The sequence below is a fragment of the Anomalospiza imberbis genome, chromosome 3 (genome assembly GCF_031753505.1).
Source record: "Anomalospiza imberbis isolate Cuckoo-Finch-1a 21T00152 chromosome 3, ASM3175350v1, whole genome shotgun sequence".
NCBI classification, from domain to species: domain Eukaryota; kingdom Metazoa; phylum Chordata; class Aves; order Passeriformes; family Viduidae; genus Anomalospiza; species Anomalospiza imberbis.
In genome coordinates this window covers 102,548,102-102,575,746 of record NC_089683.1, presented here as the reverse complement: position 1 = coordinate 102,575,746, position 27,645 = coordinate 102,548,102, and the positions used below count along the sequence as shown (strand labels likewise).

General features: G+C 38.1%; 1 protein-coding gene across 12 annotated transcripts in view; it reads right to left on the bottom strand.

Moving 5' to 3' along the window:
- USP34 (ubiquitin specific peptidase 34) overlaps positions 1-27,645 on the bottom strand; it is a 110,914-nt gene that overhangs the window by 59,090 nt on the left and 24,179 nt on the right. For 8 of the 12 annotated variants that reach the window (XM_068186138.1, XM_068186133.1, XM_068186134.1 and 5 more), the window contains exons 4-15: positions 26,531-26,581; positions 26,224-26,373; positions 21,928-21,995; positions 14,796-14,988; positions 11,906-11,967; positions 5,298-5,379; positions 5,113-5,205; positions 3,031-3,156; positions 2,534-2,663; positions 1,935-1,970; positions 1,451-1,581; positions 389-1,005 (exon numbers count right to left, since the gene is read on the bottom strand). In XM_068186138.1, coding sequence (XP_068042239.1) covers positions 389-1,005; positions 1,451-1,581; positions 1,935-1,970; positions 2,534-2,663; positions 3,031-3,156; positions 5,113-5,205; positions 5,298-5,379; positions 11,906-11,967; positions 14,796-14,988; positions 21,928-21,995; positions 26,224-26,373; positions 26,531-26,581 — 1,739 coding nt within the window. Of the gene's footprint in view, positions 1-388; positions 1,006-1,450; positions 1,582-1,934; positions 1,973-2,533; positions 2,664-3,030; positions 3,157-5,112; positions 5,206-5,297; positions 5,380-11,905; positions 11,968-14,795; positions 14,989-21,927; positions 21,996-26,223; positions 26,374-26,530; positions 26,582-27,645 lie in introns of those variants that run through there. The other 4 variants (XM_068186135.1, XM_068186144.1, XM_068186141.1 and 1 more) reach the window with 2 other exon arrangements.

Here is a 27,645-nt window from a genome sequence, read left to right as displayed (position 1 = left end):
ATCTGTGTAACTGTCTGTGATAGTGATCATCTCTGCAAGACAAAATTCTCCTGAGCTACAGGAGAATGTCCATACACCAATTTCTGCCCTGATTTTGCTACCACTTTTATTTCTGTTATGGAAGGAATCAGAAAAAACTGCATCAAGGGAAATATAGGTTGGATATTAGGAAGAAGTTTTTTAGGGAAAAGGTGATAAAAGCTCTGGAATGGCCTGCCTGGGGAGGTGGTGGAGTCACCATCCCTGGATGTGTTTAAGAAAAGACTGGATAGGGCACTCAATGCTATGGTTTAGTTGAGGTGTTGGGGCATGAACTGGACTCGATGATCTTTAAGGTCTCTTCCAACCTAGTCATTCTGTGAATTCTGTGGAATGCCAAGCTACCTACCCATCGTGGTGATGATGGTGATGGTGATGGTGGTGGTGGTGCTGGGGCCCAATGAACTGTCGACAGTTAAATAACTCATTCCCAATAGTTTCCCCGAGGAAGTCCCCTGTGTGAGTTATACAAGAATCTTGAGAGCCTTGTGAAATGTGAGCAGTGCTCATTTCCCCTGCCATGTCGTGCCCTGCATCCTCAGTGTGGGGACAGGCGTCGAGCATGCGGATGCGATTATCCACAGGCGGCACGGCGTCCGCGTTGAACACGTGCTCCTTGCCCGCCCCGTTACTGGCACTGCTCCTCTCTGATGCCCCCTGGGCATCTCCCAGGCAAATGCCCGTTTGGGATTCCAGTTTTCTGCCTCTTAGATCTGTGCTCCTGCTGTTTTTCTGGGGATTGTGACTCCTGTCTTCTTCCTCTTCGTCCTCCTCCTCTTTGAGGGCCTCGATATCCGCGATGTCTTCCGACTGCACCTCGCTGCCGGGGCTGCCGGCGGACTGGCTGGCACGACTGGAGTTGGCCTCATTGCTGGATCCATCACTGTGGCCACTGCTGCTCCCAGGCCCACTGCTGCCATCCTCACCACTGTTGGCTGTCTCATCAGAGCTTCCTTGCATGGATTCCTGAAATTATTTTGGGGTTTTTTAAGATTGGTGGAAAAATAAAGCACCACTGGAAATACATAATTAATGTCATCATCATCATTCAAGCATCATTCTTCCTTTAGGAGGAAATGTGTCACATCTACAAGTTCCCATTCATTCTTTCTCAATTTGGTTGCTAATGACAAAAAGCTCCAAGCAAGATTCAGATTTAATAATTGATTTTCTGCATTACCTTGTTGCTAACAGGGTGTATGTGCAGACTTTGCGTGTGCACAGAGCCCCACTGTGACAATGTCTTGCTGTCCATTACTGAGAGATTAACCTAACTGAAACACTATTTAAATGCAGGAATACATTTGTCTGAGGTGGTTTTGAAACAAGTAAAGATAAAATATCATTTTTATAGCTAGTAACAGGCAACTCAGTTACAAAATGGTTCCCAGAGTCAGACCCACACTCCTACCTCTGTGTCCGAAAGTCGCTGCTGGACGTGCTTTGTTCTGTTAATCAGCTGTTCCTCCATTTCAATGTCACTGCCTCCACTCTGATGGGTGTCACTGTTATCACTACTTTGAGGGCTTGCTGCTGGTGACCCTAATTCAAAACCACATTTCCCAGTTACTCTGTGACAGGTAATTACTGGACTGTAACAACATTGTATAAATCTGCCTCAAAAATTGAGCATTCTTCCAGCAAATAGGGATATAACTTAAACTATGTGTACCTAAACACTAAAAATTTCACTTAGAACACTGAGCATTTTGCAAAGTTTGTATTTCGATGTCTCTTCTTGCCACAGTTATACAAATTTCCTAGGTTCTACTCAAAATATAATTTCATTTGATTTCTCATAAAAACAAAATATCACATTTAATTATGTTCCAAATTCAAAAGCACTGTAGAATCAAATGAGTCAGACTGTGGTGTACAACTAAAACTATACTTACAAGGGGAAGGGGCTGCTCTTCTGAGCTCCTCTTCTTCTAAAGGAAAAAGCAGGATGCCAAAATAAGTGACTAAAAATCATTTTGTCAGCATATAGTTGTCAATGATTCATAAAAGCCAACAGTATGAAGAGGAAGGGAAACTACAGTAAAATGGCTTGGCAGCACCTTTAGTAATGACTGTGGGGAAATACACAGTCAAGTAAAAAACAAAACCACCAAATCAGAAACAGCATGTAATACCAAAAACTAGCTAAAAGGTAAGTAAGCTTTTTTAAGATTTTGTGCAGCTATTAAGTTACACATGTGCAGTAGAACAAGAATAGTTATGCATCATTTTCTGAATTAAGAAGAAAAAAGAAAAATACAGACTACTTCAGCTATACAAACAGAATGGTTCTGAAACACACAGCTTTCCAAAAGCACTCACAGACTTTTCATGCTTTCATCTACAGCCTCAAGCTCTGCTGGAAAAATATGCCAGCATGACACTTTTAAAAAATACTTAAAGGAGAAAGTTCTATATCTGCTTTTTGTCCAAACTCAACATGGAGACTATGAAAATTCCAAAGTTAACTCCCAGATCTACTGGAAAACCACACCTTTTTTGTTTCCCATGGGCAGGTTGGTACTCAGTAAAGATGCAAAGGAGCTTTGTTTTGACAGCTGAGCCTTAGCTGCCAGTGCATTATTCCACAGGGCTTTGATCAGCATGGATGCCAAATACAAAGTCTGGAAAGAAAACCAGGGAAAAGTCCCATTAAGCAGCAGGTTTTGAACAGAAAGATCCACTGTTCATTTTTTGCTAGGCCAATACTACAGCTCACCAAAATAAACTAATCAAAATAAACAACTCAACTAAATAATGTTGTGTGAAACACATTTTAACTTCAGACAGGAAGTTAAAATCTTCCATCAGTGGTTATGTGATCTCTAAAAATTATCCTCCAAAAGCCAGGAAAGGTGCAATTGAAGAAACATGACAACTTTACTCCTAGAGTTCTTGCACTCCTATAGGAAGACAAATACATTATGGTTGTTTAACCCTCTCATTTAATTGCTTTTCCCATGCCAGTGATGTTGCTGGCCTTGTCTTTACCTGTTCAGTGTGAGCACTGGGATGAAGAGTTGAGACAAGGTTAAGGAGGTGTCTGAGTGGGACAGGGTCCAAGTTTTTGATCAAAGAAGGAAACAAGTCGTGTATGTAACGACTGCAGTGCTTCAGCTACAAGGTACGAACAGAGAACAGGAAACAGCAAAACAAATAAATCAAATATTGCAGCAAATAAACATATTTGTACAAATTCTCAGGAGCAGTTGTCAAATAATTTCAAACTCCAGCAGATTCGCAATTTTGACTTAAGTAATTTTGACACTGTAAAGCCTGCAAAGGTACAAATCAAATGCAACAGTTCCTTCCTTAGTTCTAGTTCTGAGAGATTAGGTGAAAAGAAGAACTGGAAGTTTGTTTTGTATTTGAATTTAAATATAACTCCTAAAATATTAAGTTTATATGCTAAATCTGAGGGAAGCAGTATTTGCAATGATTACCTTATTAGCAGTGGTAAATACAAATAAAGACTACTCAGGAACAGACTGTGTGAGGATTATAAAGAAATCTTTTGTCTTTCCAGTGATGGATTTCAAAAAATATGACAGTGTGTTCAGCTAACTACTCTATTTCCACATGAAAGTGACAGTGCTCCTGGATGACTCCTCTTTGGTTAAATGCTGCTTTTCACAGCCACTTAAAAGAGTTTCATTACATTTGTAAGGATGTTGTTATTCAAAAAATAATGATTACAGGAAACTTCTAGAAAAAAAATTCTTACGTTTATTACCACACTTGCACTTCAAAAGGTTTTTTTTTCATGATTTACTTTATTTTACTTTCCTGGCATTAAAATTAAAATGTCAGCAATTTACTGCGTACAGGCCAACTTTCACAGGATTCACAGTGCAATGAAATCACGTGGGTTCTATACAAAGATGCATTTACACATCTTGAGATAACTTCAACTTAGGGAAGATGAATTTTTGTCTAAAAGCTCACTTAAAAACAGGAAAATACACTTAAAGGCCTTCTGTTCTTTCAGTCTAAAGGTGTCAGCCTTTTAAACAGCATTAGAGGTTTAAGCCTTTTACAAGAAGTGATCATGACATACTTAATTCTGGTATCAAACGTGAAAATATCACTATGTCAAAATAAACACTTAAACTGTAAAAGCATTATCAAAATTAGGTAATTATATTATTTCTAAAGCAGTATAAAATACATTGAAAAAATCCAGAGGTCTAACAGTGTGTGACATACTGTGTGAAAACATCAAGGAAGTGAAAATACTGCTTTAAACTGTAGTGTCAAAAAAAAAAATTATTAATTACTTTGACACAGAAAAATGGTGGAGCGAATGCTATTTCAATGAGCATTTAATTAACATTCCAGTTGCATGTTTTAATGACAATGGACCACACTGGTTCAGAATGTGTGTTCAGTACTATTTGATTGCAATAAATGACCAAGAAATACTGAACACATAAAAAACCCTCTTTAAATTCTAACCTGTTATAACAGTGTGTTCCCTAGGCCTCCTCATGCCTATTGTATTCAAATCCCCTAAATAAAAAATGGCACAACCTAAAATAACAAGCACAGCGGCCCATTAAAAGTAGTACACAAATAAATCTTTCTGAAGGCAAAAAGCCTATCAGAGTTTCCAGCTTTAGCAAGCAAAAAATAAAATTTCAGTGCCTTCTATAGATTTCAACAGCAGCAGAGGAGCACAGCTGTAAACTTCACTGCCACAATTTCCCCTTGATTGTTCCCACCAGGAGTACCAGAAATGGAAGCTACAATACATAGGAGCAAGGCAATTTAGCACAATACTAAAAATATTGCAACTACGCTACAACCTTCATCCCCATTCTCAGTGAAAAGACTCTGTCCTTGCTATACAACTTCATTTTTTTCCTTGTATAAAAGTAGCCAGGGTGATTTTTTGCATCTAATAAATAACCCAGTAACTGTGGCAGTTTACCTAACTTGACATTTTGGTCAGCAAAACGCTCAGACAGCCAAGAAAAAGCAAAAAAACTCAACTTTAAGAATGTGAAAAATCAACTTATTTTCTATTTTGTTTTTCATTTATCACTCCTGCAATTAAAAAAATTCAATATATACCTGTGCAGCAGCCCAAATACAGTCTATATGTTGAGTACTAAGTCTCCCTTCAGCTGCAAGAAAATTCAGAATCACTTGGCACTGTTTGATGATCTGCAAAGTGAGAACATAGTGAGGAAAGATTTACTAGAACAACAAGTTCATGCTCCACGTTTACACCAAATTTATAATCATCAAATACAAACCTCAATATGTAAATTTGGTCCAAAAATGTGCTCAACTACATTGTTGCTGATAAGCCAGTCTGCAAGTTCTTTTGCAATTGACCTGGAGATGAGAAAAGAGTGGAAATATAAAATGATCTGCCCATTATATTGACTCTCTGCTCTCCTCTAGCACAGCACATCCTGCAAGTTGGTATCTGCAGCTGTAGTGAGGGCACAAAAACCTTCTGAACACAAACCATGGTCAATGTTCATTTTTCCAAGCAGAAAGCAAATTATTTCTTTTTTTTTTTTCTTTCTTTTTTTTTTTTTTCTTCTTTAGCTGGAAGACTAATGCCAAATATCAACATATATCAACATTTCCCCTCTGGATCATCAGCAAACATAATCAATAATTCTACTAATTTTATTAGTTAACGTGCAACAGACCACATGCAAACAATTCCTAAGACGTCACAGGTAAGATTTTGATGCTGCTATTTAATCCAAGTTTATAGTGGAATTTCAGAAGTATTGAAATGTATCTAAAGGTGGGAGTGACAGAAATTATTTTCTTAAGGAAGTCATGGATATATTTTTAGATTCTCTTACACAAATAGCAACTCTCCCAAACTATTTTTGCCATGGTCATACTTACACACATGCTGCACACAGATACTTCCAAATTCTCATCCAGTCTCATTCTGCTCATCCATACCAACAGGGAACTTACCCACTGCCATTCCTTAAGCAAATATTCAAACTGACCAGGACAAGGAAATTGAGTTTTCCAAAACAAAAGCTGAACTTCCAGAAAGCATTGCCCTGTCTGCAAAGCAGTGCATAAGCTCCTTTTAATTCCTTCTCTTCAAGCAAATGTTTGTTTACCCTGATTTTGGCACCAGAAGCAATAACAAGACATCAGAGTATTTAAAGCCCAGCTTTTGGTTTGAATGGCCCTGGAATAACAGAGCTGTGTTTCACAGGGAGGAGAGGATGGAGGGAGGGGCTGCCTTAGAGGACTTGAGGAAGAGTTATTTTTATCACTTCTGCTCATGTCACATTAATGGTCACTATTAAAATCCAGGACTGCCAATCTTTATCATCCTCAAGAAGGAACCAAGATTCTCTAGGTAAAAAGAGATTGCCTTTGTCGGTTTTCCAAACAGGATTCACTACTCAGGGGCACATGCCAGTGCTTCAATTGTTTTGAATTGACTGATCCTCATGGCTGAGCTCAAGGAGCAAAGCTCCTGTTACTCCACATCATTTCTAGACTGTTCTCTTCTAATTCCATGACACTGGTAATCAAATATTCTTACACTGTTCAAAGATAATGTCCCATAACATTCAAGGAATGACTGGCCTGCAAGGTACAAAAGTTTGCCAACAGTTATCATTTATGGCTTATCAATAAATGAGCTCCACACTGTAAAGTCAGTTTGACAGAGGATCTGCTCAAAGAGGGATTGAAAAGATGACATCTGTTCCATGAATCCAAGATGTCTTTAACTTCCCACAGAGCCTCATTTCAAAACCAAACCAAATCCCTACTATCCCCACAACACAAAAGATGCCCACCCAAACCAAACTTTGGCACATGCACATTTCTGACTCAGCCAGGGCTTGGATTTCTGGCTAACCAAAGCTGAAGGAAGACCTTTCCTTTCTTCTTGCATCTGAGTTTTTCAGCCTGCAGTTTTGAGAAGGAATCCCAGATAAATAACCACTGCTAGGCTCACTGGCAATGCCAGTATGAAAGGACACTTTCCTTATGGGGTCTCTTTATCCAAACCCTTCTGCTAATGGCACAATACCCAGCAGGCTTTGTATCCAGTCATATGTTGCATTTTAACCACTCCAAAGGAAAGAACAAAAGCTCTCCTCCAGAATGAGTTCCTTCACATTTTATTAAATTACCACGGTAGTTCTCTGTCTCTAATTCGCACCATGTTTATTCTGAAAAACCACAGATAATTCTTTTGAAGGAATGCCTTTTTTAATGGATGTATTTTCAGCAGCAACAAACTCTTTATCCTTCTGGTGAGCTCAACTCTAGCAAAACAACATCTCAGATTTCTGAAGGTAAATGTGCATTTGATATGGATTTGTTGAGGGTGATCATAAACAAGAGGATCCTTGTGCAAGGCAAAATGAAGCCCTTGTGCTTCCCAGCAGAGAGAACTGCTCCTCCCAGAAAATCTGGCTGAGGGCACAGCAATCAGTACCTTTTAAAATGATCAAGTTATTACTCCCACAAAGTGTCTAGTTCTCTGATTTACTAAGGAATGTATTTAAAATATCAGATTCAAGGATTCACCAAAAAAAGCAAATTTCAGTGTAAATGAAGGGTGTCTGTCTTCTTTCCTGAACACTTCCATTTCAGCAAAGGTTTTCCTGAAAAAAGTTACTCTTTTGTATTAAAGGAAATGGTGAGAGTGAAAATCATGCATTATGATCAAAGCATAGATGTGCTTTTCCCTCTCACATCAAAGTAGCAGCAAAAGGAATGGCTTTACAAATTAGATATCCAAATCAGACAGACTTCAGGAGTAAGAAAATTCACCTTGGGAATGCAGTAGCTGTTTATCATGTATTTAATAACTGGATAGCAATAGGAAAAGTTATTTAAAGAACTTGATACTCTCTATGGCTCTGTGTTGTGGCTGAGGGAGGAGAAAAGACTAAAAAGGCAAAGGCAGCAGCTACTCTGGTTTAATTGTCTCTAAATCTCTCTCACACTGGAAATGTACATAACATTTAATCAATTTCTCTGTAGAATTTTTAACGTGAGTTCACTGATAATTCATGTCTGTCAAAAATAACTGGTTTACTTCCAAGAAATGTAATTCAAGCACTTTTGATTTGAGTTTCCCCAGGCATTCTATGAGACTGCAAGGAAGAGAGGGGGAACTGTGCAGCTGGTGAAATAACTTGATGTCTGGAACTGCACTGAGTTTTGTTCATTCTTATCCTCCCGTTTATGCATTTTCCTGGTAGGTCAAAGAACAACTCTCAATGAAAGGACTGAGCTGAAGTCCTGGAAATATTTTAATCTAAGGCTGTGGTGCAATACTTGGTACCCACATGATGACCCAAATCTAGGAATAAATCCCACAGCAAAGTAACCCCCCTCAAAGAAAACCTTATTTATTCAACCAGTCAATTCCCCACGAAGCTACAAAAACACACCAGCTCAGAGCTGGATAGAATACAACAGCAAGTCCACAACGTCACTGAAAGTGAAGCTCCAAGGAAAAAATGCAGCTCTGGAACTGGCAGCTTGCAAGGGAGGAACACTAACACCTCTTGACAACATCACTGAAACAGGAACTATAACACAACAACAGATGTGAAACCCTGATCTCAACTATATAGGATCAGAAATGCAAAGAGGATACAGAAGGCACGTTCCCAACACACATTCAAGCACATGTTTTTGCTTCTAAGCACAAATTTTCCTCTTTGATGCTCTGCAGGCTCAGAAACCACCACTCTGACATCATCTGGAGTATTTGTTTAACTGCTGTGTGGGCCACAAGAAAGAAACATTAGTGAGCTGAGTGAAAAAATTCACTTTTTTTTTTTTCCCAGAGAAAATCTGAAAAGATCCCTGAAATGGAGTAGAGAGAGTAGAAGTGTTTAAATAATGCTGCCAGAAACTCAAGTCAGTAAGCTTAGACAAAAATGGAGAAAGCAAGAGTTAACATACAGTAAAACACTGCAATGAAGGGAAAAAGCAACACAGAACTTGCAACTGAGTATCTCAATAAATAACGAAAGGAGAAGAAACATTCCAGTTCTTTCTGCTCACAAGTGAAAGGAATTTTGGACACCTGAAATTGCTCTGTAGGAAGTTTTTCAAGTGAGACTAATCAAGGTTTTTTAATGAGTCAGGAAGTTGCCTCAGTGTCAACCTGGAACCCGAATACCTGGCTGCCTGCCAAGTGAAGAGCAAAACAAAATCTCTCTTTACACATGTTATTTCCAGAAGTCCTCACTAAAGAAAAGACCAACACTTTTTCCTCTTGTGGTCCAAGTAACACCAAAAAAAAAAAAAAAAAAAAAGAGTATATTTCACTTCCTGAAAAGCATCATCACTTTTCACTAAGTGACATCAGTGAAACACTTGCAGGAATCACTTATTCAAAGACTCAGCCTCTTCTGTTCAGGCTTGTTATTTTTAGCTTGAGTAGATTTCACGCTCCTCAGTACCTCAGATTGCAAAGAATTTGGTTCTATCTTTAGAGCCAGGAACAGCTAAATTAGAAGGCCATCTCGGAGGGGTATGATGAAGTTGAGTGGCTGAGACATTGCCCACATCTGGAGCACGCACATCCTCGGTCAGCACAAAGCCTCAGCCCTTGAGAAGGCAGGGAAATGAAATCTCAAAAGCCACACAAAGACCTGCAGCTACAAAACAGATCCCTCTGTGTCAGCTTTCTGCTGCTCCCGAGCGCAATTTGTGAAATCCAGTGTTTTCCTAGACAGAAGATGCTTTAGCTTGTTTTACCATGGAAAAACTGCAGTGCTGAGGATAAAGGTGGGAAGCCACCATTGCAAAATATTTGCTAAAAAATCCTGATATTAATTCTGAACAAGGAATAGCCAGGACTAACTGAAAACTGTTTAGTTTTTTTAAGGTACCTCCCACAAACCCACCTTATCAAGATACAGAAGGAGAAATCCCAAAGGTTGACAGTTCCAAATGCGTCTGGAAAAGTCAAAACATATAATGGGGATGACCAGACATAATGCAGGACATCTTCTTTTGGCAAATCTGCAGAGGCTACAAAGGTACAAAATAAAACTTAAGACTTCCTTTCTCCCCTAAGGAAAGAACACAGGAATGAAAAGCTTTCCTTTTGCTGCTCATTCAGTCACTGCCAAGTCCCTAAATGCCTTTTCATCCAAAAATTTCTCAAGAGCAGTCTGTAATGAGAGGGAAGCTTTGTACTCAACAAACTGGAGAAGCGAGACATTTTCCCCATCCTTCTGCTCCAGCCCTTTCTGATTATTTGGCTGGGAGACATCATTGATTCCACAAGATATCTGAAGATGAGCAGCAATGTTTGATACTGGTTTGCAACCAACCTTTCAGGTAAAACACCAGAACAACTGGAATTCTGATTTTTTTAAAATATCACATACTACAAAAGTAGAAAAGAACCTTTTCTGTTCGTGCTGCATTCCTTTCAAATGACAGCCTGTTTACAGATGCCCCTGCCAAGAAAGTAATATCCCAAAGGAGAATTTGACAATTTCCTTCAGCTTTAAAATAACTCTGATGCTCTTGCAGAGTACATCTGCTCCTCTGCAGGGAAATTTAACCACTCTTCTCTTTTTCCACCTTCGCAACTTCTCTTTTTTACATTTGACCAGAAAATCAAACAGCTTTGTATCAGGTTTAACTGGCACAATCACTTGTTAATGTTACTACGACCTAAAATTGACCTCTGTTTCAGATTTTCAGTGTGAGGGAAGGAGAAGAACTGGATAAATCTGAGGTTTGTCAGTCCCAGTGTAACAACACACCAAGAACTGGGTGGACAGTGTAGGAAACACCCCAGCTGACCTCACATTCCCAACATGTTTCCCTCCTGCAGTATCTACTATTTATTTCTTATTCCCAAGGTATTTCCACATCTCCACAAAAGCAAAAGTGCCCTAAATTCTGGTTCTTTATGTTTAAAATAGTAACACATTCCCAGAAATTTCTCTTCAAATACCCAAGGTGCTTTTTGCATTAAACCTCCAGAATTGTAGTCATGACTGAAGCCAGATTTCAGAAAGCATTAAAATGCAATTTGTAATAAAACTATCCAGACAAAAGCAAGACTCTGCTGCTGTGAGAGATTTCCCATTAATGAAGTACTAGAGAGTGTGTGTCTGTGGATTCCAACACAAACAGAGTACATCACCCCCCAAGAGAAACTTAACAAGTATATTATGAGTAAAATTCTGCAATTTACACACTTTGCCTGTTACTTCACAAGAACAGTTATTTAAAGTAGCAAAACACATATTTTTAATTTAAATTCTTGACAGTTCTACCATTAAGTTTATAATTACTACAGAAGTGAATACATTTCCTGGCTGGAATACAATCCCAGAGGTGAATCTTCTTGAAGATTTATGTGAGTCCCTTTAAAATTGTTCAACACATCTGAGTTATACAAATAAGGACTCTGAAGGAAAAAGACAACAACAATAGCATTGCCTCACAAACTGGGTGGAAAACTAACAACTATGGGAGCCAGTGATGGCAATACAAGTCTTGGTTAAACAAATAATCCAGAGAAATGAGAAGATGGCAAAAATTATATGAATTGGATATGAATTAGCTGGTTCTTATTTATATATCACCATGGAAATAATGGGCCATTATAGGTATTTATTATTTCAGTATCTGCGTTTTTCCAAAGCTTACCTTGATTCTATATTATAATACAGAAAAAAAAATCCAGAAACATTTAGAAACATTTTACAGTTATTATTTAAAACCATTTATTAACCCCTTGATTAGAATATTTCTAATAAATGTCTAGGATTATCACTGCTCCCCCACTGTGCATAATCCACAGCAACAACAGAGAAGAACTGCAATCATATAGAACACTTGAAGTATTCAGAATAAGGTTCCTACTTACGTTTCTGTGTCTGAAACTAATGACTCATTATTACACACATCATTGAAGGTATGAAGTTGATTCTATAGTTAGAAAAAGGAAGAAAAAAATTACAATTTCATCCAAATATTTGGTGAGGCAGTTTTCTTATATTTCAAAATAGTATTAGTGATACTACAGAACTTTATATGTTTTTAAGTAAGTTGTTTAGACAAATTTAGAGAACAAAAATCATGTATTTTTACAGGAAATGAAGCTTTCAAACATGTCCAAGCTCTTAAATTAAGACATTACAGAGGAAAAAAAAAAAAGCCTGTTCAAAGTTTTACATCTCTTTTCCACTTCTTCCCCCAGCATCAATGGCTCTATCCAATTCTTTATATGTACACAACATTTAAAAAAAATATTTTAAATTACGTAATAGAGCTTACTTGGCATCTTATTTAAAAAAAAAAATTAAAGGCACAGTAATGTGAATTTTTGAAGTTAAAATTAAACTTATTGCATAACTTTGTCAAAATATTTACTCTCTTGAAACAAGTCTAGTACATACACTCTATAATTCAGGTGAATTCACTAATCTTCTCAATAAGTCTGTGTGCAAAGACTTCTCAAGTCTTTTCACACAGAGTTATTTGTGTCCAATCTCAACAATCTTCAGGGGGGAAAAGCAGTTTTGAAAAACCAAAATGGTAAACATGCACTGAATTTGGTGAGACATGAGAGCCTGACCACACAATTATTAAAAGACTGGTTACTAACAGAGAATTTCAAATGAAACATATTTAGGAGTGGAAATTAGAGCTGGGTCAGACAACGCAGTGGAAGCTCACTGATTTTTCTTAAGATTCACTTCCAAATGAAAATATTTTGAAAGACTGACAGAATTGAGCCGTTCCTATCACCAGTTTTAAATCCTGGCTCACCACTGATCTATATCTCCCATACCAAATCCTTCTCCAAAGCAATTCTGACAAAGACTGTTTTTTCATACTGGGATTTGCAAACAATTTTTCCAATAACTTCAACTAAACTCTCAGAATTCTGCCCCAGCAGCACAAGACAAAGCACACGTGGGGCAGTGTGGCAACACCTTGCTCTCCCTCACCTCCTAACAGGTTTTTCAATTCAAGTTTTGTTTCCTTGAATGCCAGAGGGAAAATATCCTTTTTCATTTTTTACTATCTATAAAATATGGTAAGAACTAAAGGCACCTGTGACCAGACACTCAATTGATGCAACACAAATGTGGCAGTGATAAAGGACATAAAGGTAGAAAGGCTTCAGCAGAGAAAGCTGAGCACTAAAAAGCATGTTCCTGGGCTCACCTCCAGAGCCAGGCACCAAAGGACAGGAAAATAACATTCTATTTGTGAGGCAACAGCAGACAGAGAAAGTATTTTGCAGCTGAACTACCTCAACAGGTGACTGAGAGATGAAATGGAAGAGAAACAAGGTAGCAACAAAAATAAAACTTTCTATGACTTGAATGGGAAAGAAGAATAAATTGTCTCAAGTGTTCCAGAGCAGTTTTTAAGACTAGTCACATTAAAAAACCAGACTCGGTAGCTTATTAGCATAAATTAGCTTACAATATTCCATTTTTACAAGCTGAGATCTACTTGCTTTAATCTAAAAATACTGTAAAATTTTTCTTCTGGTAATACATGTCTGTTCTTTAAAGACTCTCATTTTTACAGCAATATTCATCAAACACAACAGGTGAAAACATATAACTACTTAACACAACTTCACACTCCCTTAAATAAGCTAGATGCCTGAAAAAATAAAGCAGCTGAAGAATTCTCATTTTCAGACTTTGTTTTGGCAAGGATACACAAAAAAATACACACTGGGAGCTGACAAGGAGAATTGTATAAAACCAAAGGAAAGGATTTATAGGAATTGAAATCTAACGTAGCTGGAACTATGCAAAAGTGGAAACAGATTTCAAGATTAATTATATAGTGGTGGATGTAGTTCACAGCCTGTTTTTACAACCTAGTAAGTTACCTGTATGTAAATAAATATTTACTTTGGGTGAAAGCCAGCAATAATCTGATTAAAAGTACTTACAGATCTCTTTAAATTGCCATTTATTAAACTGAAGGTACTCCTATCTATAACTACAGTGAGAAGCAAAATCAAGTTTAAGTAAACTTGTACTCAGTGACACCACATCATCAGAAGAGAGAAGGCAAAACATGTTCAGAAAACACAAAACTGAAAAGGCTCAGACAGATAAAAAACTTCACTTTTGCCCTCCTGTGGGACTGTTTCTCTATCGTTATTGGCAGCAATGACAAATCAAGAATGCCCAATGTATCTGGCCTGGTGCAACGTGGAACACTTCCACAGGAAAGGGAAAGATGGGGATTTTTTTAGTTTTAATTGTTTTATATTAGATGCTGTATGCATTTACCTCTTCAATTCAACCTTCTGCTAATGAATGCAGAAATGCTCTCTCTGGAGAAGCAGACTGCACTAACGAACAGAAAACGAGGTTTGTGCAATACAAAGCAGCAGCTAATTGCAGCAGGGTCAAGATGCTACAAAGCTAAAAATGCAAATAGATTAAAAGCCTTTCTCAACACCAAATATTGCTGTGGCAAGGGGCTCCATTTCAACCCAGCTGTCACAAAGCACAGTTCTAAGGGTGGTGTTCAGCACGTGAATTGTTCAGGTAATGTGAGCCAGTTCCATATGGTGCACAACACAGGCATCACTTGGAGTCAGCTCCCAGCAAACTCTACCCTCACCATCATGTCTGTCATTTCCTAAAGCCGCATGTAAGAGGATCCTGCTACTTTCACACATTTAAAAAAAAAGCCCCCAAACAAGCCTGTAAATCATAAAGCAAAACAAGAAACATTTTCTGCAAACATAATTGATACTTTTAAGAAGTTCTTACTGTTATTTGGCTCAGCCCAGCCAATCTCATTGTCAGAGTCGGTGACATGAAGTATTTGAATGCAAGATCAAGACTTTCTTTATCAAAACACAAGGCTGTATCCAAGGGCTCTTTCACTGTGCTCCACATTAAATCTGCCATGTTCCGGGCCGCGCTCTGCCGCAACTCCTGGTCTGACAGTTTACACAAATACCTGTGAGAAATTACAAATGCAAGAAAAACAAGCAGGGTATGATTCAAACTAGAATATTCCTGAAGCCATCTTGATTATAACAAAGACAGATTTCCAATAGCTCTAAGATCACTCAGTCCTAAAATATCACTATTAAAAGTTGGCACACATTAATGAAAAACACCAAGGAAAAACAGAAATATGTATAATATTTTTCAAAGTAGGTAATTCGCTAAAGAACTTTGAACAGGTTAAGTCCTTTCTCTTGCAGTCTTCTAATCCTGCACAATGAGTTGCAATACAAATATTCTCTGCAAATGGAAGGCATAAGAAATACTTACAAAAACTAAAGTACAGAACCTGGTGGAACCTCAGTCTTACCTAAGCAAGACCAATACACAGAAATCTGTAGTGAAATGCCTGTAAAGTTCTCATACAAAACACCAACACAACTGAGAATTTCTTCTAACTGAATGTGTAACAGAAAAATGTTTAGAATCAAGCCTTCCTGAGCTTATTTTGATACCATTAAAGATGTCACAGTGAAAGGTACATGCATACAAAGTTAGCATAATTAATTTTTTCTGCTTTTTTCAGGGTTTTGAAGTTTCAGCTACTTGCAAACTAGATTTAACTACACAGAAATGTGTTAAAAATCCATTTGTTTGACAGCCTAAGCCTGGATCTCTCCTTGGAGACTGGCCAAATAGATGCATGAATCGTTTAAAAAACACATGAGATATTAAACTACACTTAACCAGATTTATGCACCATTCCTTTGCATTTACATCATATAAACATCAGTACTTTTTGTCAAAAGCAAAATTACAGGCTCTGATTCTTATTTAGATGATGGTTCTTTTCCACAGCTCTTGTGTAGAGGCCTTACAATAAACACACTTAAATGATACTTAACACTGTCAAACAGAGAAAAGAGACTTCAGTGCACATAATCACAGGGACTGGAGATTTAGACAGGAATCACAGATCAGTAACAGGAGGACAAAAGCAGGACCATTCCAGGCCAAGGCAATCAGATCTTTCCCTGCTCTTTGTTGTGAAATTTGTCTTCTTGTGTGGAGCACTGGAAATCAAGTCCTGGCAAGAAAATGCTGCTTCTGTGCTATGAGCTATGAACAGAAGCAAAGTAGGGATGGAAAGAGAACATTCATTGAAACAGCAGCAAAGCAGAGCCAGTGACGTGCCCTTAACCTGCAGACAGGTGAGAGCAGTTTCACTCTGAGAAGAAGATGTCCTGGTCTGTGTCACCAAACAATCATTTGTGATTAGCAAATGAGGTATTTGTCACCAGCAAATAGTGGTGACAGCACTTGTGTTCCAGCCACCATCCTGTATGTCCTGCCCTACTGACAGGGACATCCAGCATTTCTGTCCAGCAGTGGCAACAGCAAATGAAATACTGAGCATTTCTTTTATGGGAGAGGCAGTGAATGAAAGAATGGAGGCCATAATTAAGCTCCCACACCCTAAGCAGGTACAGAGTTGTGGGATTTGGGGTTGCCATCCCTGGAAATGTTCAAAAAAGGGGCAGAAGTGGTGAACGTGGCAGGGCTGGGTCAAAAGCTGAACTCGATCTTAGGGGTGTTTTCCAACCTTCATGATCCTATGACTCTCAGCAATATCAGACCCATTTTTATATGCAAACTCTCGTCAGGCCTGATTCCCAGAGCTTTTCTGTGTCCATAATTCCCATCAAGACTCAATCGTTTAGTGCAGCATTTCTAAAGATCTCAGACATGTCCAAACACATCACCTGAACTCCCTCACTTTACAAAGAACAGATGAGTGTTTGCATGCACTGAGCAGGGGCATGGACACACCTACATACACAAAGGATGGGTGCTTTGGTGGCTTCACTCAATGTCTGTAACAGGACTTGGACCTGAAATCTTCCTCACACTACAAAGTTTGGTGAAGTAACTACATTAATATAGTTTATAAAATAGAATATTTCTTATTTTAATGCAACATTATCAGTCTAAACCTACTTTCATTTTTACAATTCACATTTACATCCACATTTTGGACCTGAATCAGACTTGTGTCATATTTTCTATATCGAGACTGTGTTATTAAAGAAATTGCACTTTATAGTAAGTGGAAGTATGGTGTAGGTGCATTTTCATAGCTACAGAAGTACTTTAACAGTATCTTCTGTTTTGCCCAGGCCCTAAAGCAAGCTACAGAGAACAGAGCACTTGCTACCACAGAGTTTTTAACACAACAGGGTTTTCTAACCTAGAAAGAAGCAGAAGACAGCAAACTTCTCTTCAGAAGTGTAACAGCAGCCAACACTAGAAAATTTATCAGCACTACTACACTGGTCATAAATCAAACATGATCATATCTTTACTATGAAGATTAAAACCACAGAAACTTGCCAAGTAGGCCACACCTCTTTTATTTATTGTGGAAAGATGGAATGGCTTAAACCTGTATGTATCAGTAACACTGTATGTTTTTAGAGGTATAACATTACTATTAACAAAAAAAGAGATCTTTACCTAGCACTGGCAATTAACTCACACCTTCCCCTACACTGGCTACCTGTAAATTTACTGCATTGCCTCATGTAAGAACAGTGGAGCAAGGAAAAGGTCTATTTAACCCAAAATAGCCACTCTAAAAGCAGATTAAAGATTTATCCCATGTATAAAAAAAATTGATGAACCCATCTACTACTGTGAATTCATTTATCTCTTTCTATTTATACTTTTGGCTTTCTCATTAACCTGTGCCAGTCAGTTTGACAATTATGCTTGAGTGAAAAACAAACTCCTTTCATTTCTTCCATCTGCAACCTGACAACTGGGGGGCACGTTCTTCATTCCTTTTTTTAAAAACCTGTGAATTACCATTTCCTACTTGTTATCTTCATATCATTCATATATGATATGAATTGCCCTGACAAAAAAAAAAAAAACCTCCTAGACTCAGTCTCTCCTCCTCTCAATGTAAATTTTTTATTGCCACCTTCTTTGTCACCCTTCCTACCACCAAAGTAGTTCTGTTGTTATCTGCAGGATGGAAGAATCAGAATTGTATAGACAGTATAGAAATGGGAATGTGTGACTGACTCCTATAATGGCTTAATAATAGCTTCCATTCTGTCCTTCATTATTTTTTTAATTCCTACATTTTTATCTTTTTGAGTCTGATGAGCATTAAGTCTTCAAGGAAGAGATTAATGGTATGCCAGGACCTGTGTAATCTATTTAATCTGGAGTTTTTGCCTAAGTGAAACTTTCAGAATAAAACATAACTTTTTTATACATCTGCAGAAAGGATACTCCACATACTATAGGACCTGTCCTGCCAGCCTGGCATACTTAATATATAGTACCTACATTTAATTGTTTAAATATCAGTTTTAACCTACTTAAATTATTTCACTTTGCTGTATCTGGGGACAGAGAGAGTTCAGTTTTAAACATGCAGTTCCATGCTAATGTAATGCTTACAATCACATCTTATGCTTCAGGACATCAGCTACTCAGCTGTGAAATCATCTTTTTTTCCCTTAATCTGACTCCTTCGGACCAGAGCTGCAAAAGGGCATCCAGCAGAATGAGTCAGTTCTCCTGAAGTGTCTGGTTACTGTCTTCTGATTTATCTATTCTTTTTACTTTAAATTTTCAGATTTTTAGGAGGAGACAAATATTTTTTTTGTGATTAAAATCTTCAAGGCTCATTACATAAGGTTTTCATGCCATGTAGGAGCAAGGAGTGATCTTGGGTACTCCCATAAACCTCAGATTAAGATGAATATTTTTAATATAGGAGAGTAATTTGAATTCTTTCAGCCACATTTTCTATGGGAAGCATCGTGGATCAGGAATTGTTTGGAGCTTCCACTTCCTCTGCATATATAAGTGCTGTGCATGCCCTGTGCCACAGCCACCCAGGAGCCACTGCCACCTGGAATTCCCTCTCAATGTGCTCCAGCACAGATTGTTCTGTTTCTGCCTAACTGGGGCAGAGACAGAATCCTTCACAAAAAACATCTCCAGATCCATCTGCAAGCAGGAGACAGGGAGAAGGGGATGGGAGCAGAAAAAGGATGGGACAAAACATGCTCCTGGGCAGTGGTACTGCTGCACTTTCTGCAGGACAGAATTCTCCATGGCACTTTCAGTCAACAGCCTCACCACTGAAAAAACACTGTCCTCAAAACACCACTGCTGAGAGCTCCTGCACTCCTGAGACATCCAGGATCTGGAACCCTACAGAGCATCTCTCATCTCTGATCTTGAGGCAGAAGACATAGAACCAATGTCTTTGCTCATAAACAGACATCATCAATTCACCCTCATTTATGACTGCAGTTAAGTCAAGACTTATTTTCTTGAGTCACATTTGGAAGTCTCATTTAATGGGAATTTTGCAATTTTAAATGCAGAATTCCAAAGTACTAGGATCAGTAAGAGCTTCCTTCTGAGAAGACCAAAATCACTTTGCTTCCTTACTGAAAGACATAAATTTTATTTAATGCAATTTAAAATTTAATCCTTTATTTCTTTCCTAAACTACTTAAAGCACAGGCCCTTCAGAGGCAAGATGTGAATGCCTGTGCTCCATTGGCCAGGCAGAAAATAACATTTATTAATCTTTTTCTAATGGCAGCAATAATGACAGGATTGTGTCCATGATCTCTGGAAATTCTAGCAGTGGTCTCCTCTCTACAAATGCACACTTTGCTGTTTCCTTCATCCACTCCTTGTAGAAATAACTATAACATGAGAGTAACCTCAGCTGATACGAAGTGCTGCTGAGATGCCAGTCAGGTGATCTCTCTTGCGGGTCAGCCCTGCAAAATGCAGTTCCTGCAAGGAATCTACAGGAGCAGCAACTGGAACTAAATCAGAGCCCCAGGAGCTCCTTCTGGACTAAAACCCTCTCCAAACCCCTGTTTGTTTGCAGGGCAGCAGAAGCTCTGCAGCATTTCTTTAAAAGGTGCTGTGCTGCTGTGCCCAGGATTGTGTCCCCTTTTTTCTGTCTTTTTCCTGAAGTAAAAGCAGATGGAGACCCAGAGACCCAAGCTGCTAAGCCAAGTTCTGTAAGTCTGACAACCACGTGGGGTAAGCTGCATCCATCAGGAAAGTCATCCTTCCCTGAAGGCATCTGTGTTCACTTCTGTCCCACATAAAGGTACAGGACCAGAGCTTATTTTTGTTATATGGCCTCCAAGCTTCAGACCCACTCCATAAGCAAATCTGCACTAAAAAAGCTCTGGATTGCATAACACTGAGAAACCTCAGAACCCATCAGGATTCAGCTGTGAAAAATAAAAACTGGGAGAACATCACCTTCCTGCTCTAAGCTGGGTTTTCATGGATGGATCCTGTGTCAGTGTTATCTTTCTGATTGATGTGAACTTATTGTAAATTCTACAAACAGACATCAGGGGCATTATTTATGGTAAGAAGCTGCTGACAAATCACACTGCAAAGCAAACATTCTAATGGGTAAAGAGGAAGACATGAGGACCCCAAAAAAAAAATCTTCAATACATTCCAGTGACCCCAATTGCACCTACAGTTATAAAATAGAAAATGTTTTAAGCATTACAGGATGACAAGCAAGCATTAGCAGCAGCAACTACAGGATGTGTTATTCTGTCTCCCTCAAGTAGTTCCTTATTATCAGCCTGACTCTAATTGCTGATCCCTCAATGCTCTTTTTCATTTCCATACATTGTAAGAAGACAGGGAAGGCTCATGACCAAATTCCCAGGTACACCAACAACCATTAATGGAATATGCAGAGAGACAAGCACTTGAAAATCCTCTGCTTGCCCTCTCTTGACTGCCTCATGATTAATAATTACCTTTGGAAGATTTCAAAGATAGCACATCAGCATTAAAGGAGTGCACATGGCTGGACTGTAACTCAAGAGTGATGTGTTTTAATAAAAGATCAAAATACTCTTCTCTCTGCTGGTATCATTGTAGTAGAAACCACAGTCCAGCAAACAGATTGACAGCCAAGTCAGTACTTAAATTTTTACAGTCAATATAAACCCAGACCATTTTAAAATATTAAACAATTCCCAGTCTCATTGTTCTGGGAGCCTGTTTGTTGCCAATGTAATTATTTTTGTTGAGTGTTATTTTATACTGGTATAGTTAAGACAGAATAATGTGTAAAGGCCCATTTTTTACTATGAGCAGTATAAGCACATTTCTAATATTATTTAGGGGAAGCCCAGAGCCTTGGAGGAGCTGTGGGTCTATGCAAAAGCAGCGGCCTGCACCAGGAAAATTTTATGTTGGGCCACTGGAATGGGAATTATCTGTGACCACACCCCTCCACCTCCAGGCAGATACACATACAGAGATAATTTCATCAGCAGCTCACTGAAATGTTTCTATTGTCCTGAGAAAGCCAATAAAAACAAACTGCTTGTATAATTAAATACCCTTACAAGTACTTCAATTTGAAAGTGTTCTTTTCATGATAGACAGCTTGATATAAAGAAAATCTTTGGGACTGGATATATTTAGCTACATAAAAGTGCTAGTAGACTTTTGATCACACTTCAGCTCCTGCCAGCTGGAAATCCAGAACATCAGAATGTGAAGCTGTGTTCAAACTCATGGTCTGAAATCTCAGTGACTGCACATTGCTCTTGTACTTCCAGCATCTCACTGCAAACTTGATGTAGTTTTATGAAGATATCACAGTGAGGAAGACTGGAGTACAACTGGACCTGGCCCAACATGTCAGAATGTCACAATCATGATGTTCTTAACAAGACTGACCTGACTGATACTGAAATCAGATGCAAGGAGCTGCCCAAACTAACTCTAAACATTACCCTCTCTCCTTGTTGAAATGATAGTCAGAGCAACAACCTGTACAATTAAAAGTAGCAGCAGCAATTAGAAATAGGTGCTGTCAAAAAGTCCCACAAGAAAAATTCTTAAAATAAAAATTTACCTGATAACATAAGTCCTAAAGGGTATAATGTGCTGCATGACAGCAGGGATGTGTAGCCATATTCTGATCTATAATGCAAAAACATAAAAAGATAAAGATTTCATTAATGACATTTAAAGAGAATGTAAAAAACTGAAATACTGTTGGTATATTTGCATGTGCAACCCCACTTTAAAAAAAGGCTTTCTTGGTGGTTTTTGTTCAACTTCTTAATTTTCTGATTTTCCAAACTGGTACCTGAGGAATGCTTTTTTGACATATAAAGAGGATTTGCATCTTTCCTGCTAGTCAGCTGGAAAATACAGACACTGTATAAATAGTATCATACTGCTCAGGTGTATTTTTGTATTTTCTGTCATTTCTTCAGTAGGAAAAACTGCTAGTCAGCCTTGTGGGTTTTTTCCTCTTTTTCTTTAAAAGTTTACATGAAAATTATTCCATTCTTTCAGTTCCTTGCAAAGCACTCCTACATCAAGTAACACTGTTTGACTTGTGTTGTTTTGCTTCTAAGGGCTTACATATCCTATAAAATAAGATGCTTTACAAGCAGTGATCAAGCACAGTTTTTTACTACCATATTTACATTTCATATTTACCATTCTGCCTTTACCACCTTTGCAAAGCTGAATGCAGGAAGAAAATAAAAGCAGAGAAAAAAAAGAAAAAAAAAACCCAAACAACCAAACAAAAAAACCCAAACAACCTGAAACAGCTACTTAGCACCGCTGTAAGGAAAAGCACCAACCAAACGATCTCCAGAGGCAAAGTCAGAAGTGCCATCTGCATTTCAAAAAGGAATTCAGAGCCTGTTAGACCTGTTACTCCGTGCCAGGTAAGGGATGGAGCACAGATGAAGCAGCAGCAGCTGCTGCTCCTGCCCACGTAAATTCAATGTAAATTCAATCATGTGCACTTTCACAGCCCTTGCGAAAAGCAACCCTGTCACTCACTCAGGGCCCTCTGCATCCCCACCTCTGCTCTTAAAAGAATTTCAGCTTTGCAGCTGATGCAAGAAATTCTGCCTAAGGATTCAATTCCATATGCAGAAAATGTATATATTCCTTCTTGACAGGAGAGAAAAATATTAGGCTGCAGTCAAACTCTTCAGTAGTTTCTTTTCAACATTTCCAGCGTTTGCCAAGGAACTTTTTGAGTCAGTTCTGACAAAAATATTTGCAGGCTTACTTTTAACAAGGCAACAAGCACTGCACAGTAACAATATAACCTACTTTGCAAGACAAACCAGCCAAATCTTCCCACTGCAAAAAAAGACCACGCTTGGAATAAGCTTCTGATCCAACTGGCAGCCTCAAGAAGGAAAAAAATGCTAACATCCCAAAGATACAAAGTGTCACTAGAAGATACTTGCTCTAGAAACCGGAATTAAACAACATTTTGACAAGGAATTTCAGGGGTGACAAATATACTATTGTGATTACACAATTTGATTTTTAACACCATGTACTCTGCTTTAAATACAGTATGAAACACCAAAGAAAATACATGTCTTTGTGAAATAAAAGTATGAAATGTATTTATCATTTTGTTTTTATAGCTTTCACTGTTCACAGTAACCTTCACTCTGTATTAATTCCAACTCCTAAGTAGAAATCATGCATCTGTAAACTTGCATTACACATAACCTTCAGCCTCAGAATTCAATTAAATCATCATGTCACACATTACAAATTAAATTGTGATTTTAAACGTGGACTCACATTTGCATACTAACTTGTTAAAATGACATAAAAGAACATACATAAAACTACATCAACTAGCATCTGTAAAGTGACAAAAAATAAAATTACATCACTTTTTGCTTCCACCTGCTTTTAAGACAAAGTATTCACAGCATCTGTTCTGTTCTCAAGTTTCAGAGAGTTTTTTTTTCTATTATTTGGTCTTTGCCAGAGGTAATTTATTTCTAGAAGGTAGTGGCTAAAGAACTCCTTCATCTTTCAGACTTGAAAAAAAAATTCCAGCATGGATGTTTCAAGGAATCTTTACAAGAATGGCTACTTAACTGCCATTCTCAAGAATTACTACAGCTGTGAAATTGTATTTCAGGATTACTCCACACTGTGGGCTGGCTTTACACATTGGGAACAAGGTAACAATTGACTCTGCAGAGCTATTATTGGAATAAATATCTCTACATCCCATAAAATCAAATGTGTTGGGATAAAACCAAGGCAGATTAGCAGAGTTCTTGCTGAGACCACCACTATCTTTTTCAGTTTTGTGAATGATTCTTTTTGTTTTAGTGGAGTTTACTGCACTGGTTCACAATCAGAAACATTTCTTCAATTATTTATATTTACTTAAGTTCTATGAATTATACAGTGAAATGATATAAAAACAAACAGGGAAAGAGAAACATTACATCAAACTCCTAAGTTCATGCATTGTTAGAGAGGTGGAGAAATACCTTTTTTTTTTTTTTAATATTTGCAAGGTAAAATGTATTTTGTCCAAAAAAATAGCTGCCTCATTTGGCTGCAATAAATATATTGCATTTGAAAGGCAGCAGCAGTGCTTCCAAGTACACTGAGTGATACCAAAATGCAGCAAGTGGATGAATAAAGCAAATTACATATAGAACATTTTCTAATTCTTTCTGTAAGTGAACTGACACATAAAAATAAAATCTAAATATAAATTTTTTAAACAGCTTTCCTCAACTCACACAGATTTGTCAGCAAAGCCAGACAGAGCTCGAAAGAAAGATGCTTGTTGAATGGGAAAAACTGCAATGCTGGAACAGGCTGAAGAAGTACTTTTGGTTATGGTCTGGGTTGAATTTCATTTTATCTGCTAGGTTTAGCCATAGAACTCATATAAAACTGCTGCAAGAGCCAGCTTAATGGGTTTCCTACTAGAACCAAAGAGAAATGAAAAGTTGCAAAGTAAGTATCTGAAACAAGAAACTTTGCCGAGAAGTATTTTGGAACAGGGCACATCACACTAAGAATAAAGAAAATAAACAATTTATGTGGAGAAAAAGGAAGACTTCTACAAAGGACAACAAAGAAAGGCAGTTGCACTGATGTAGGATACCCAGGAAACGGGATTTGCAGTCAGAATGCTGGTTTAAAAACATGCTGGTGTGCTAGGGAGCTGCCACTCATTATTCAAGCAGCTTTGCCCCTTCTCACAAAAAGTAAAACAAAAATGCAAAAATGCTTGGTTGCATGACCAAAATTTCCTTCTGAACCGGAGTAACACAAGAACACACGTTTTCAGCAGATGGTTTGAAGGGGACTGCACTGGCAGCAGCTGGAGAAGAACTCATCAGCTCAGACAAAAGGGCCAGCAGAGAACATCCCTCACAAACGGAGAACATCTCTCACAACCAGACATGCAGAGGTGCTGCACCAGCCCTCCACGGCAGGCAAAAAGAATGGAGCAGATCATGACCTCACCCATTTGTTCTCTGACCTGCAAGTCAGGAATTACCACACTAAAGATCAGCAGAGTGGGATACAGATCCCCAGCACCAGCTTGATTTCAATCCCCGGGAACATCCTCCTGGCTGGGCAGTAACAGCAACAAGGGAGGAGGGAAATGTGTGGGAGGAAGGATCTGATTTGAAGTATTTCAAATTGCAATCAGTGTCAAACTCACTCTGTACAAGGTATAACAAACTTCTGGTCTTCTTTTTACCCGTCCACAAGACAGGTCACAACTTCTATCCTGACATTACACTAAGTCTTCATATGTCCTTCTTCAGGGACTGGGTTTTATTTTTGGCACCAATCTCCTTCAAATCTTCACTAAAATAACTTTGTAATTCTGCCAATCAAAAATCCCTGGGATTTCAAAATGCAGACATGATGGAGGATATGCATTCTAAAACTAAGTGGGAAAAAAGATGATTACCTTTATGCTGCAAATGTGTATAATGGTATAAAATCACAGGAATTGAAGAGAAAAAAAATCCACAGGCTTTTCCTCTATACCTCGGAATAGCTAAGAAGCTAAAATACCCTGAAGAAACTAAAACCACTTCCATGGCATAATTTCAGGGACAGAAATGGCCTCTGACAACATTCTTTGAAGTATCTTTGGGGGCTGTTACAATCTTCCTATCTAGATACAACTTGGAAAACTCCTTGTGAGCTGCCAGCAGAAGCAGAGGGTTTGGATAATGAAACGCTCTGTGCATGAGCAAACCTCATTCCCAACATGGAAAATGTACAGCCTTTTTATCCCTCTCTGGTCCCAGAGAGTTCTTGCAGACTTCAGATTCCTTTTATTTGTTGTGTTTAAGTGGAGGAGTTGAAAGGGAATACTTACATTAGACACCACTGTGATAAATGCATGTGCTATGAGGAACGGCAGCGTCTCAGGAGTTCCATACTCAAAACAGTCCTTCATGAGGGAAAGGCCATTTTTTCCACAAAACAGACACACATAACGAAGCAAGTGCAATGGTACTTCTACATCCTAGAAAGAGTCAAAAAACAGCAGAAGAATCAGTACTAGATCATTCAGACACAGAGGAAATTCAAAAGCTACATGAGTATAACACAAACCCATAGAACACATAGGTTATTTTAAGTTTCTAGGAAATGTGCACCTTATTTAAAAGTGGACAACTTACATTCATATCACAGAACGCCCCTAATATATTGCTTTCTTGAGCAGAAATATCCTGTTTAAAGAAAAAAAATAAAATTAACTCAAGCAATAAAAACACATTTAGAGAACAAAAAACCAACTGCCATTTACCAGGTATCACAGTCAACAATACAAAACCCAAATTCCTAATTCAGAGGGATGTTTTCCACTGCAAAACAGACCTTTCCATACTTTTTTCTTCTTTTAATATATATATATATATATATATATATATATATAAATACACAAATATACTTAAGAGAACATTTCAGCAGTGTCTTTCAAAGGCTGGGTGAACAGATTATTTTTCAATCCCACCCCTGTTCAGATTACCAATTGTTTCAACAGGAATATGGCCAAGGGCATAGTCTGTTACACCAGCCTGAGAAATACAGAACAGAACCAATCCAGGAGTTTGGAATGCAATTTCTAATAAAGATGAGACATAAATGCAAACATATGAATTTAGACAAACTGCAGGACATCCTAGATCCTACATGTAATGATTTAAAGGGTTAAAATGTCAAAATATTCATTGCCATGGAAACATTAAAAATCTTTAATTTCAACTACTATATTTTTATATATAACAAAACACCTCCTGCAAAATAAATGTCAGACTTTTACAGGAGTTAAGTGAAGAAGGGGAAGGAGTTCTATCACCCTATCACTCTATTAGCTACTTGCTGCAACAAGAAATCTATTTTCTAGAAGCACTACACTTAAAACGGTTTAGGAAAATAGCTTTTCCTTTGAATGTCCACAACATCCACTTGTTGGGCAATAGAGAGTGGGAAGTTTCCTTATTAGGGCTGTAACATATTGTGGGTTTCATGCACTTGCTGGGGGCAAAAGGGCACTGAAGGTCTAAGAAGTGGCTGTAAAACCCAACATTGCCATGGATACTTGTAGGTAAAGCCACACATTCCTCTTCTTCTCACCCAGTATTGATAGTCACAAATCAAATGCAAGTTCAACACAAAGTTAAGTTTTTAAATGAAATTTCCTGAATATATTTTATATAGCTGTGTAGGAGTAAGCATCGTAGAACTGTACCAGAGGATGCTGGAGGCAAGCAATTTTGGATGGATTAAGTGT